General features: G+C 43.8%; 1 protein-coding gene across 1 annotated transcript; it reads left to right on the forward strand.

Moving 5' to 3' along the window:
- The first annotated feature begins 3,238 nt into the window (after positions 1-3,238).
- On the forward strand, positions 3,239-3,980 carry LOC100285709 (uncharacterized). Its single transcript, NM_001158600.2, has one exon. It carries the CDS (start codon positions 3,268-3,270, stop codon positions 3,793-3,795), a length of 528 nt encoding a protein of 175 aa, NP_001152072.2. The 5' UTR covers positions 3,239-3,267; the 3' UTR covers positions 3,796-3,980.
- Positions 3,981-15,394: the final 11,414 nt, after the last annotated feature.

Raw genomic sequence — 15,394 nt, forward strand, 5'->3', positions numbered from 1 at the left:
ACATCATAATAAGATGCTTGCCCTCGCTTGCTCCATTATATCCAAGCTTTCATCAACAAAAGTATACGTGAGGTTGTCGAAACCTTTAATAGAACGACAACAAACAAACATCATTAGTTTAATGATCCTTATTCACTTTGAAGGTTTCAGAGAGAAGAATATATATATAGAGTTTTGACCATCATGACAAGTGTACACAATAGGGTTGATGCTCAAGAATTCAAAGACATTCCACGTAAGATAAGATCGAAGGTTTCAGATTCCTACTTCATATATAAATGTGAAAACCAGAGCGCAAAATATAAATATATACAACACATGAGCTTCGACCCATAGAAGCCTACAGAGGCTCTCCGCACTTGAAGACGGTGGCACTTCCGGACTTCCATAGCTATTCAAACTATTTCTCATACATATCTAAGGGTTCTTCACCTTAGGATATAGCTTGGGCTGATGTTAAACCTAATATGAAGAAGGTTGATTATTTGCTAATCGTTTATTTTTGCATTACTCTTCTGGTATTAATACCTTATGCTTTCTTTCATTTGAGGTGGAAGAGTTGGCCAAAAATGCAAGAAGGCACACAAAGCCAAGCTAGCCGAAACAAATAAAAACGGTGAAGGTCCTTCTGTACCACTTGCTGACCAGGTATAAATTAACCTTGTATACTTGACCACGCCGAAGAGCTATTATAGTGAAGTTTCTCAACTTTCGCTTAACAATCCACTAAGGATCCAGCCGTCGTTGAGGGCATAGAGATGAAATTCGTAGTGAAAATGACCAAGGCTCAAATATTCTAATGGTCCAAAATTGGTCGAATTATAGATTTAGTACTGAAAGAACTCTACGATGAAGCACCGTTTAATGTAATGAACCAAGCGCCACGGTGCAAAGGCCTCCAACCGTATCAGCGGAGAAACACAACTCATTCATCTTGTCCTTGGCACACCTTTTGAACTGTCATCACACAAGGAAGAAACAGTGTAGTCGGAGTCGTTGTTGAGGTCGCTGAGGGAAGCGAGAAAGACTGCTCCTTGATCTTTGCCTTGTGAAGGTACTTTTGCTTGAGTGCCTCCTTATCAAACCTTTCCTTGGACTTGTGCTTACCGGATGTGTACTCATGTCTAGCATTGCGCCTACCAGAGTAGTAGTTGCGCTTGTCGGCCTCTAGTTTGCCCTTCATCTTAAGGCAATTGGCGATAAAGTGGTCAAGATTTTCGTAGTTGAAGCAGTTGTCCTTGCCTCCGCCAAGCTACCAGTTCATACAGTTGTTGTGGAACCGTGTAAACCGAATAGTCACAAGTGCTAGCTCCTCAGCCCCAAGGCACTTAATTTATTCCCCTAAAATATGCAACAAAGAGGATAAAACAAACAAAGCAGATGTTGGGTTTACTAAGGAAGGACCACCTCCTAAGATAAGAGTCACGGTGGCATCATCAGGGTTCTTAATTTGGCCTGAGTCTAGTAGTTGATTTTGGTGGACTTAATCTTGTTGAAAAGCTCATCCATAGTGAGGGTCTCATAGTTGGGTGATTCTATGATCATCGAGATCTCCATCCCTAAACCCTATGATCTAGATAATATAGTAACTTTAGTTCTCTATCATGATCATCATAGGGTAATTGTGCCTTCTTTGGGTGCATCTTGTTTTCAATTGATTGGAAGTGAGAAATATAGAATCAATGGTCACTCAAACCAACTAAACGAAGTTCTCATACTCTCGCTAGTAGGTCTCAAAGAGTCTAGTTTTGACATGACGGTTACCCTCATAGAATTTCTCTAGGGTAGTCTATATTTCATGAGCCATACCAAGATGTCCCATCTATCAAAATTAGAGAGCAAGAGACATGAGAACAAAGCATTACGGGTCTTGTGTACGCATCATGGATCTCTACCACAAGGGTAACTCGAACATGCATATCTTATGGATGTATAAAGACATATTATACATCATACATGTCCATACGCTTGCAGATGATCCTAGTTGCCAGCCACCGTAGCTGGTCACCTAGCTTCTTCGGGTCCTCAGTCAAGACCTAACACTCGTTCTTCATCGTTTCCGGACCATCGATATGGACCCACATGACCTTCACCTTCATTATCGACTATTGTCTTTGGAGTTCACACATATGCATCATATACCAATAGACATGTTGCACACACACTTAAGCCTTGATTAGTTCACACAATTTAGCCCAATATACTATTTCGTTGACACTCACTCATTACAAATTCAAACCACAAGGACACGCCATAACCTTGTGTTCGTAAGATTACATAGAGATGAAAACACCCGAAACCTTCCCAAATTTGAGAGAGATAGGAGAGTTGCGTGTGCAAAAAGGTTGCACATATATGTTTAAGAATAAAATTTTTTCTTTATTCCGATAACTAGAAAAGTTTGCATTGCATATCATCCTTTTTATTAAAAATAACTTTCATTTCAGCCTTTGGTTGTTAAGGGCCTGTTTGAAAGCACACTAGTTTTTTAGAAGCTGGTTTATGAAAAAAAAAAGTTGCATGGAGATGTTTGGAACTCGGTTTCTAAGATGTTTCTAAGATACTAGTTTGTAAGAAACCGGTTTCTAGTTTTTTATGCATAAGTACTAGCATATTCTTACTGTATTTTAAAAAGCGGTGCAATAGGTGTAAATTTTATGAATCCAACAAGAACGTTGTGTAATTAAACAAACAAAAAATAATTTTAGCTAGGAGAAAATATTTTCTTGGTTTTTAAGAAACCGATAATCTATTTTCTGTAAAATAGAACATAAATCCACTCTTGTTTCTGGGTGCCTCCAAACGTCCCTAAAACAACTTGACTAAAGGGGTGTTTGGTTTGTAGGGACTAATGTTTAGTCCCTACATTTTGTTCCATTTTAGTTTCAAAATTACCAAATATAGAAACTAAAACTTTATTTTATTTTCTATATTTAGCAATTTATATACTAAAAAGGAATAAAATGAAGAGACTAAACATTAGTCCCTAGAAACCAAACACCCCCTAAAAGCAATAAAGGAATGGAAATATATTCGGCTTGATCAATGTGTTTAGAAGTACAAATGATTGCTCTTTTTTTTCAACCGCAACTTTTGTATAATAAAAAATAAATTAAGATGAAAAGGGAGGCAGCTGGCGCGCACGGCGCACCGCACATGAAGCTGTTGGCAAGTCAATTATTGCGTCCCACTCCCACTCGTACTTTTATGTAAACGAAGCCGGGGAACAGTCGACGGCAAAGGCCCAAAAGGCAGGCAGCCATCACGATGGCGCTTGCCCACCTCCCCTTCGTCCTCCTCTTGGTGTCGTCCGTCGCCGCCTTCGCCGCAGGCGACCACGGCCTCACGCACATCCACCTGTACGTGCACGAGACGTACACCGGGGCGAACGCCACGGCCGCCGCCGTGCTGCAGTCCCCGCTGGGCGCCAACTCGTCGTTCGGGAGCATGGGCGTGGTGGACGACGAGATACGCGTGGGCCCGGACCGGTCGTCGCAGCTCGTCGGCCGGTACCAGGGCGTCTTCTTCGGCACGAGCGTGCAGCTGGGCGCCGGCTACCTGTCGTCCATCACGCTGGTGTTCACCGCCGGCGAGTACAACGGGAGCACCCTGTCCGTGCAGGGGCCCCTGCTCGGGTTCACTGGCACCATCGAGCGCGCCGTGGTCGGCGGCACCGGCAAGTTCAGGCTGGCGCGCGGGTACATGCTTTTCAAGATGATAAGCAAGCCGACGCCGGAGACGGACGTCAACGAGATCAACCTGTTCGTGCTCATGCACCCCGCTGGCAAGTACTAGCGCATACACCTTGAGACGAGTGAGTGGCTACTGGCTACTACCGCATTGTTGTTGGGCAGGTTGGATGAAGTGTCTATGTCCAATCCAACTCTTTCAGATTTGTTTCTCTTGGTGAAACCCAATAAATATGCAATTTCTTCGTCCTATGAGCAAAAATGTAGACCATTTTCTTGGCCTTGACCTGTTTCTTGGCCAATGACTTGTTTGGGAGTGAGAATACCGAAGTTAATTGGAGGAATTAATTTTTCTTTTGCTATTTAAAATTAAATAGCTAGGAGATTTTAGCCACTCCAGTCTTCCATCCTTGCTTCCAAACAAGTTCTTTTAACCTTAGGTTAGTTTCGTAGAGCTCTTTCAGCTCTAAATTCTCTGTCGAAGTTGATTCTTTGTGAAGAGTGATTTTCTGACTGAATTGATTCCGGTACTATTTCCGGTCCAAGCCCGGCACCTACCTACACCTAGTCTACGGTGGACACCACGAATCATAGGGCTAGTTTGGTGGATCGGATAATGTAGGTGATCCACTAAGGAGGAATCCCTTCATTTCCATGTACATCAAACCAGCCCTTAAGGGTATGTACACAGTGGTTCAGTTTTTTCAGTTTTCAATTACAAGAGACAGTTAAGAAACTCTACAATACAATCCAAAGACTCTAGACCATAAATACAACTAAAAGACAATATATATGAAGAATCATATAGAGATGGACTTTTCGCGAATAACATGTCTCTCGTATTTTTTTTAATTAGCCTCTAGAGACTTCTCAAGAGACTTCAAATTAAATAGAGTTATGCATACCCTAATGGCCTAATACACGTACAAACCTATTAATCTCTACTACTTTTTAAGACGGTAAGGGATAGACTGTCATTCCGTGTTCTGTCATTCTCATTCCCCTCCCCGCAAAGCTCATTCTCATTCCCGGTGTTCTGCCATTCCCATTCCTCCCTCCCTGCCATTCCGTGTTCTGTCATTCTCATTCCCCTCCCCGCAAAGCCCATTCTCATTCCCGGTGTTCTGCCATTCCCATTCCCCCCTCCCCGGCTGTCACTGTCTTTCTCATTTCCCCCTCCCCGCAATTCTCATTCTCACGTGCATCCCACGCCTAATACACGTACAAACCTATTAATCTCTACTACTTATTAAGACGGTAAGGGGTAGGCTGCCATTCCGTGTTCTGTCATTCCCATTCCCCTCCCCGCAAAGCTCATTCTCATTCCCGGTGTTCTGCCAGTGTTCTGCCATTCCCATCCCCCCCTCCCTGCCATTCTGTGTTATGTCATTCTCATTCCCCTCCCCGCAAAGCCCATTCTCATTCCCGGTGTTCTGCCATTCCCATTCCCCCCTCCCCGGCTGTCACTGTCTTTCTCATTCCCCCCTCCCCGCAATTCTCATTCCCACGTGCATCCCACGCCTAGCTAAAATTAAATTAAAAAAACACAAATGTGGCCCCAATGGGATTCGAACCTGCAACCTCTCAAGCAAATGTGCTCGTAGCTACCACTACATCACATGTGTGTTTATATCAATATCTGTTACAGTAAAAATATCTACTACATCTCTCCCAAAGCCTACCTGCTACTTTTGCACAATGTGTAATAGTAGATAATCATCAACGAGATTCCTGAATTATATTTTTGGATGGAGGGAGTAGTATTTAAAGAAGAGCCTTGCATGCAATTTCTTTTTGTTTAAATAATGTTTTCAACTTAAATTCTTTTTTATATGTGTGACATTTATTCTTCGTAATATTTTTTCCATGGATTTGACTTGTGAGTCATTTTCATAAACCAACGCTAAAGATGAATCCATGTTTCTTACTTGGAAACCCCGAACAAACACCACTGGCAGGAGGCGCTCGCGTTGGCATCGCTCATCGACGACGAGAAGAAGCTTGGCGACTGCCAGTTCGACCTCTGGAAGCAGTACTACGTGGCCACATGCGTCGCTGTGTTCGGCAAGCTCCGCCGCAGCCGCCGCTTGGACGCGGTCCAGAGCGGCTGCACCGCGTTATCCATCTCAAATAGGGGGGACCTCATGGTCGTCATAAATGCCGGCGACTCTTGGGTTGTTCTGGGCACCGCATCCGACAACGGTGCTGTCACACCGTCCAGCTCATCATCACCTGAAGCTCAACCTGCCACGTAAGTCACTACTGACCAGCCATGAGTTCTTGTGCGCTGGGACGACGGCCGTTGCTGACATTGTGTGAGTGTCCTCGAACAAGATGTATGTAGAGGAGTAGCACATCCGGTGGTGCAACGGCTAGGTGTATTACCTCGCTGATGAGCCCGGGGTGCACTTCGTTTGGTGGCCCAACTAAGAGTCTTCGGTACTCGCCATGTCGTGCGCGTTCGACGACTACTATATCAAGGACTATAGTGTCATCTTGGCGCCAGAGGTGACGCAGAGGAGGACCGACAGCAATGACCACTCGTCATCGTCAGTGTAGCTTTTGTGTCGGCCTGCCTTTAATTCTCTTCGCAAACACATACACTTGCTTTTTTGATTAAGCAAGCGTGTATGATGGTGCCTACCTGATGACTGATAATGTACGAGGGAACTTCTACCGGTAGGTGTGGCACGTGCTCTTTAATGATGAGACCATACAAATCGTGGCATATATCGAAGTCTGCATAATACTGATGGTTGTAATGTAGTAGTGAAACAACTGAATTAAAATAACAAAATTTATGTATGGCTAGGATTACAAATGGATTATGAAACATTTTTTATAACAATATAGACACATTTTGTATATAAGTTATTATGTTATTATATGTCCCCGTTACAACGCACGGGTACTCACCTAGTTATAGAGAATCGTCGATCAGCCGTTTAAGGCACATACAAACCTATTAATTAAAGGGTCTTTCGAGAAATTTAAGTGGGAAAGTGAAAAATAAATAAAAAGATGGGTCTATCTTACACGATTCTTTATAAGTGTTTGTCTTAAAAAAACGCTTAGGTCCAGGGGTAAACATAGATTTTCAAAACGTTAATTTTTCCACTAAGGTCTGAGCGACGCTTAGGTCATAGTGTTGGGACCGTGTTTGTGTATGCACGTATCATTGTTGCAGAACACTGGTGCTTCCTCTTCATACCGCATCTCTTCTATGGCGGTGGTAGGTGGACGCAAAAGGGTCGGTAAATCTCTGATTTGGTGGAGATGATAACTATAATCCGAAAGCGACTGATTTGGTGGAGATGATAACTATAATCCGAAAGCGACTGATCTCATATGGATGTGGTTGGTAAAGCTCTGATTGGTGGAGATGATAACTGTAAGCGACTGATGGAATTGGCAGTGGTAGGACTTTAATGATGACAAAGGAGATTAATAATATAGCTAGCTGGCTATAAAGGTCTTTGCAGACTGTTTTATAGTTGATATATGTCGGTAACTTGAAACAGGGGTACCCCTTGTTACAAGGTAAAGGTGTTGTGCCAGCGGAGAAGTCTCTGGTTGCGCGGCGAACAGCTCTCCGTCGCGTAACATCAGCCGCCTTGGGGTCGCCACGTGGCCAAGGAAAAGGACGTGCTCTAGATACACACATTGGGTCCGGACCTGCTACGTGGAAACACTAGTACAATTTGGCTCTATACAAGCGGTAGACTTTTTACATCACAGGCGGTTCGGTTAGAAAACCGCCTGTGATGTCTCAGTCGGTTCGGTACGCCTGTGATGTAATAGTATCCCAAGCGGTTTTTGTTTAGGACCGCCTGTGGTGCTCTATCCTTTTCACAAACGGACCCTAAGAAAAAACCGTCTGTGATTGTGAAAATATGAAAATACAATTTAAATATGAAAATAATTTTAATTTTTAACAGAAATATGCAAATACAATTTAAATGAATTAATATTTAATTTTTAACAATAATATGTAAATACAATTTAAATGAATTATAATAGCACACATAGATAACTAGAGAGATTTTAAATTAATTGGCAACCACAATTCATAGTCGGTCATACATGATAACAAATACAATTTGATTCATACAATTTTTCATGAACTACCATTTTTCCGCATGTATGGCTTTAAGTTCTTATCAATTTTCTTTTCCACACGCTTGATTCTCTCTGGACCGTTAAAGACGAACATCTCTTCATACTTATTGTATTCCTCATCTTGTTCTCCCACATTCTCAACTCCAACAATTTTTTGCTTTCCAGAAATAACTACATGCATCTTCCCATCTGCTGGATCGAGTACATAGAACACTTGTGCAACACATTCGGCGAGAACCCACGGGTCATCTTTATATCCTACTTTCTTTAAGTCTACCAGTGTGAGTCTGTAGTTATCCACTATCACCCCCGCGGGATGTTGTACCCATTGACACTTAAATAAGGGTATTTTCATGCTTGGGCCATAATCAAGTTCCCATATTTCCTCTATGAATCCAAAATATGTGGTCTTCTGTCCATGTAGGTCAAAAGCATCGATACGAACACCACTATTTTGTGCAACACTTTTCATGTCTTTTGATTTAGTGTAGAATGTGTACCCATTGATGTCATATGCTTGCCATGATGTCACAAAACACGATGGCCCAGAAGCCAAATTCTTCATTGTTTTCTCTTCCAAAGAGTCTCCGAATGGGATGTTTTTGTCCATTAACCATTCGCTGAAACGATGTTTGTGCTCCCTCATGATCTAGTCCTCTGTGCGGTTCTGATTTTCTTTACGAAGCTCATCCAGGTGTTCCTCTATGTAAGGCTCGGCTATCGTGAGATGTTGTAGTACACTACCATGAGCACAATGTACTAGCTTGTAATCCTCAACGCGAAAAGTTTTCTTGCCCATTCTCCCTCTCCCACATAGTTTACCCTCATGTTTAGGTACAGGCACACCTATCATTGTTCTGTCACTGATGTAATCTATATAGCTCTCAATCACTTCTTCTGTAGTGTATCCCTCCATGATTGAACCCTCTGGGTGAGCGCGATTTCGCACATAACCTTTTTGAAAAGGAATTAGGCTTACACCTAGTTCCTATATAATTTTGGTGGTTGAATTGCCCAACACAGATCTTTGGACTAACTAGTTTGCTCTAGTGTATAAGTTATACAGGTGCCAAAGGTTCACTCTTAGCCAATAAAAAGACCAAGTGTTGGGTTCAACAAAAGAGCAAAGGAGCAACCGAAGGCTCCTCTGGTCTGGCACACCGGACTGTCCGGTGTGCCACCGGACAGTGTCCGGTGCACCAGAGGACTCCAACTCCAACTCGTCACCTTCGGGAAAATCCGGAGCCGGCGCGCTATAATTCACCGGACTGTCCGGTGCTCCAACGGGACGCGGCTCTGGAACTCGCCAGCCTCGGGATTTCACTAAGGCTGCTCCGCTATAATTCACCGGACATGTCCGGTGTGCACCGGACTGTCCGGTGCATCTTCGGAGCAACGGCTACTTCATGCCAACGGCTACCTGCAACGCATTAAATGCGCGCGCAGAAGGCAGGCGCGCCCATACCGGCGCACCGGACACTGAACAGTTCATGTCCGGTGCGCCACCGGACATCGAGGCGGGCCCAGAAGTCAGAACTCCAACGGTCAGATTCCAACGGCACTGATGACGTGGCTGGGGCACCGGACATGTCCGGTGTGCACCGGACTGTCCGGTGCGCCATCGAACAGACGCCTCCACCAACGGTCAAGTTTGGTGGTTGGGGCTATAAATACCCCAACCACCCCACCATTCATTGCATCCAAGTTTTCCACTTCCCAACTATCTACAAGAGCTCTAGCATTCAATTCTAGACACACCAAAGAGATCAAATCCTCTCCAAATTCCACACAACGCCCTAGTGAGTAGAGAGAGAGATTTGCTTGTGTTCTTTCGAGCTCTTGCGCTTGGATTGCTTTCTTCCTTCTTGATTCTTTCTTGTGATCAAACACTCACTTGTAATTGAGGCAAGAGACACCAATCTTGTGGTGGTCCTTGTGGGAACTTTGTGTTCCAAGTGATTGAGAAGAGAAAGCTCACTCGGTCCGAGGGACCGTTTGAGAGAGGGTAAGGGTTGAAAGAGACCCGGCCTTTGTGGCCTCCTCAACGGGGAGTAGGTTTGAGAGAACCGAACCTCGGTAAAACAAATCCGCGTGTCTCACTCGATTATTCGCTTGCGATTTGTTTTGCACCCTCTCTCGCGGACTCTATTATATTTCTAACGCTAACCCGGCTTGTAGTTGTGATTATTTTTGAGAATTTCAGTTTCGCCCTATTCACCCCCCCTCTAGGCGACTTTCAATTGGTATCAGAGCTCGGTGCTTCATTAGAGCCTAACCGCTCGAAGTGATGTCGGGAGATCACGCCAAGAAGGAGATGGAGACCGGCGAAAAGCCCACTACAAGTCACGGGAGCACTTCATCGGAAGAGTCCCACACCAAGAGGAAGGAAAAGAAGAAGAGCTCCTCCAACAAAGGGAAGGAGAAGAAATCCTCTTCTCACCACAAAGAGAAGAAGGAGAGATCTTCCTCTCACAAGCCGCATCGGATGATCGGAGTGGGGGCAAGCACAAGAGGATGAGGAAAGTGGTCTACTACGAGACCGACACTTCATCAACATCGACGTCCAGTTCCGATGCGCCCTCCGTAACTTCTAAACGCCAAGAGCGTAAGAAGTTTAGTAAGATTCCCTTACACTATCCTCGTACATCTAGACATACTCCATTACTTTCCATTCCATTAGGCAAACCGCCAACATTTGACGGTGAAGATTATGCTAGGTGGAGTGATTTAATGAAATTTCATCTAACCTCACTCCACAAAAGTATATGGAATGTTGTTGAGTTTGGAGCACAGGTACCATCCGTAGGGGATGAGGATTATGATGAGGACGAGGTGGCCCAAATCGAGCACTTCAACTCCCAAGCCACAACCATACTCTTGGCCTCTCTAAATAGAGAGGAATACAACAAGGTGCAAGGGTTGAAGAATGCAAAGGAAATTTGGGACCTCCTCAAGACCGCGCACGAGGGTGATGAACTAACAAAGATCACCAAGCGGGAAACGATCGAGGGGGAGCTCGGTCGCTTTCGACTTCGCCAAGGGCAAGAGCCACAAGACATGTACAACCGGCTCAAGACTTTGGTGAACCAAGTGCGCAACCTCGGGAGCAAGAAGTGGGACGATCACGAGGTGGTTAAGGTTATTCTAAGATCTCTCATTTTCCTTAACCCCACTCAAGTTCAATTAATTCGTGGTAATCCTAGATACACTCAAATGACCCCCGAGGAAGTTATCGGGAATTTAGTGAGCTTTGAATGCATGATTAAAGGCTCAAAGAAGATCAACGAGCTTGAGGAGCCCTCCACGTCCGAAGCACAACCGGTGGCATTTAAGGCGACGGAAGAGAAGAAGGAAGAGTCTACACCGAGTAGACAACCAATTGACGCCTCCAAGCTCGACAATGAGGAAATGGCTTTAATCATCAAAAGCTTTCGCCAAATCCTCAAGCAACGGAAGGGGAAGGATTACAAATCCCGTTCCAAGAAGGTTTGCTACAAGTGTGGTAAGCCCGGTCACTTTATTGCTAAATGTCCATTATCAAGTGACAGTGACAGGGATAACGACAAGAAGGGCAAGAGGAGAGAAAAGAAGAGGTACCACAAGAAGAGGGGCGGCGACGCCCACGTGTGCCGCGAGTGGAACTCCGACGAGAGCTCCACCGACTCCTCCGACGACGACGAGGACGCCGCCAACATCGCCGTCACCAAGGGACTCCTCTTCCCCAACATCGGCCACAAGTGCCTCATGGCAAAGGACGGCAAAAGGAAGAAGGTTAAATCTAAATCCTCCACTAAATATGAATCCTCTAGTGATGATAATGCTAGTGATGAGGAAAATAATTTGCGTACCCTTTTTGCCAACCTTAACATGGAACAAAAGGAAAAATTGAATGAGCTAATTAGTGCCATCCATGAAAAGGATGATCTATTGGACTCCCAAGAGGACTTCCTAATCAAGGAAAATAAGAAACATGTTAAGGTTAAAAATGCTTATGCTCTAGAGGTAGAAAAATGTGAGAAATTATCTAGTGAGCTAAGTACTTGCCATAACACTATTACCAACCTTAGAAATGAAAATGCTAGTTTAAATGCTAAGGTTGATTCACATGTTTGTAATGTTTCAATTCCCAATCTTAGAAATGATAATGATGATTTGCTTGCTAAGATTGAAGAATTGAACATTTCTCTTGCTAGCCTTAGAGTAGAAAATGAATGTTTAATTTCTAAAGCTAAAGAACTAGATGTTTGCAATGGTGCAATTTCCGATCTTAGAGATAATAATGATATCTTACGTGCTAAGATCGTTGAACTTAATTCATGCAAACCCTCTACATCTAATGTTGAGCATGTTTCCATTTGTACTAGATGTAGAGATGTTGATATTAATGCTATTCATGATCACATGACTTTAATTAAACAACAAAATGATCATATAGCAATGTTAGATGCAAAAATTGCCGAGCATAACTTAGAAAATGAAAAGTTTAAATTTGCTAGAAGTATGCTCTATAAAGGGAGACGCCCTGGCATCAAGGATGGCATTGGCTTCCAAAGGGGAGACAATGTCAAACTTAATGCCCCTCCTAAGAACTTGTCTAACTTTGTTAAGGGCAAGGCTCCCATGCCTCAGGATAACGAGGGTTACATTTTGTACCCTGCCGGTTATCCCGAGAGCAAAATTAGGAAAATTCATTCTAGGAAGTCTCACTCTGACCCTAATCATGCATTTATGTATAAGGGTGAGACATCTAGCTCTAGGCAACCAACCCGTGCTAAGTTGCCTAAGAAGAAAACCACTAGTGCATCAAATGAACATAGCATTTCATTTAAGACTTTTGATGCATCTTATGTTTTGACTAACAAATCCGGCAAGATCGTTGCCAAGTTTGTTGGGGGCAAACACAAGGGGTCAAAGACTTGTGTTTGGGTACCCAAAGTTCTTGTATCTAATGCCAAAGGACCCAAAACCGTTTGGGTACCTAAAGTCAAGAACTAAACTTGTTTTATAGGTTTATGCATCCGGGGGCTCAAGTTGGATACTCGACAGCGGGTGCACAAACCACATGACAGGGGAGAAGAATATGTTCTCCTCATATGAGAAAAACAAAGATCCCCAACGAGCTACACATTCGGGGATGGAAATCAAGGTTTGGTCAAAGGTTTGGGTAAAATTGCTATTTCACCTAACCATTCCATTTCCAATGTTTTTCTTGTTGATTCATTAGATTACAATTTGCTTTCCGTTTCTCAACTATGTCAAATGGGCTACAACTGTCTATTCACTGATATAGGTGTCACTGTCTTTAGAAGAAGTGATGATTCAATAGCATTTAAGGGAGTGTTAGAGGGTCAGCTATACTTGGTAGATTTTGATAGAGCTGAACTCGACACTTGCTTAATTGCTAAGACTAACATGGGTTGGCTCTGGCACCGCCGACTAGCCCATGTTGGGATGAAGAATCTTCATAAGCTTCTAAAGGGAGAACACATTTTAGGATTAACAAATGTTCATTTTGAGAAAGACAGGATTTGTAGCGCATGCCAAGCCGGAAAGCAAGTTGGAACCCAACATCCACACAAGAACATCATGACGACCGACAGGCCGCTTGAGCTACTCCACATGGATCTATTCGGCCCGATTGCTTACATAAGCATCGGCGGGAGTAAGTATTGCCTTGTAATAGTGGATGATTATTCTCGCTTCACTTGGGTATTCTTTTTACAGGAAAAATCTCAAACCCAAGAGACCCTAAAGGGATTCTTGAGACGAGCTCAAAATGAGTTCGGCTTAAGGATCAAGAAAATAAGAAGCGACAACGGAACGGAGTTCAAGAACTCTCAAATTGAAGGATTCCTTGAGGAGGAGGGCATCAAGCATGAGTTCTCTTCTCCCTACACTCCACAACAAAATGGTGTAGTGGAGAGGAAGAATCGAACTCTATTGGATATGGCAAGAACCATGCTTGATGAATACAAGACACCGGATCGGTTTTGGGCCGAAGCAGTCAACACCGCCTGCTACGCCATCAACCGGTTATATCTACACCGAATCCTCAAGAAGACATCCTACGAACTCCTCACCGGTAAAAAGCCAAATATTTCATATTTTAGAGTTTTTGGTAGCAAATGTTTTATTCTTGTCAAAAGAGGTAGAAAATCTAAATTTGCTCCTAAAACTGTAGAAGGCTTTTTACTAGGATATGACTCAAACACAAGGGCATATAGAGTCTTTAACATGTCCTCAGGACTAGTTGAAGTTTCTTGTGACGTTGTGTTTGATGAGACTAACGGCTCTCAAGTAGAGCAAGTTGATCTTGATGAGATAGGTGAAAATCAGGCTCCGTGCATCGCGCTAAGGAACATGTCCATTGGGGATGTGTGTCCTAAGGAATCCGAAGAGCCTCCACATGCACAAGATCAACCATCCTCTTCCACGCAAGCATCTCCACCAACCCAAAATGAGGACGAGGCTCAAGTTGATGAAGGAGAAGATTCAAGAGATGAGCCATCTCAAGATGACGGCAATGATCAAGGGGGAGATGAAAATGATGAAGACGAGGGGGATGAACAACCAAGGCCGCCACACCCAAGAGTCCACCAAGCAATACAACGAGATCACCCCGTCGACACCATCCTCGGCGACATTCATAAGGGGTTAACTACTCGATCTCGTGTTGCTCATTTTTGTGAGCATTACTCTTTTGTTTCCTCTATTGAGCCACACAGGGTAGAGGAAGCACTACAAGATTCGGATTGGGTGATGGCGATGCAAGAGGAGCTCAACAACTTCACGAGGAACGAGGTATGGCATTTAGTTCCGCGTCCTAACCAAAATGTTGTAGGAACCAAGTGGGTCTTCCGCAACAAGCAAGACGAGCATGGTGTGGTGACAAGGAACAAAGCTCGACTCGTGGCCAAGGGGTATTCACAAGTCGAAGGTTTGGATTTTGGTGAAACCTATGCACCCGTAGCTAGGCTCGAGTCAATTCGCATATTATTAGCCTATGCTACTTACCATGGCTTCAAGCTTTACCAAATGGACGTGAAGAGTGCCTTCCTCAATGGACCAATCAAGGAAGAGGTCTATGTTGAGCAACCTCCCGGCTTTGAAGACAGTGAGTATCCTAATCATGTCTATAAGCTCTCTAAGGCGCTTTATGGGCTCAAGCAAGCCCCAAGAGCATGGTATGAATGCCTTAGAGATTTCCTTATTGCAAATGGCTTCAAAGTCGGCAAGGCCGATCCTACTTTATTCACTAAAACTCTTGACAATGATTTGTTTGTATGCCAAATTTATGTTGATGATATCATATTTGGGTCTACTAACGAATCTACTTGTGAAGAATTTAGTAGGATTATGACACAGAAATTAGAGATGTCTATGATGGGAGAGTTGAAGTATTTTCTAGGATTCCAAGTCAAGCAACTCCAAGAAGGCACCTTCATTAGCCAAACGAAATATACTCAAGACATTCTAACCAAGTTTGGAATGAAAGACGCCAAACCCATCAAGACTCCCATGGGAACTAATGGGCATCTCGACCTCGACACGGGAGGTAAAACCGTCGATCAAAAGGTATACCGATC

The sequence above is a fragment of the Zea mays genome, chromosome 3, assembly GCF_902167145.1.
Source record: "Zea mays cultivar B73 chromosome 3, Zm-B73-REFERENCE-NAM-5.0, whole genome shotgun sequence".
NCBI lineage: Eukaryota > Viridiplantae > Streptophyta > Magnoliopsida > Poales > Poaceae > Zea > Zea mays.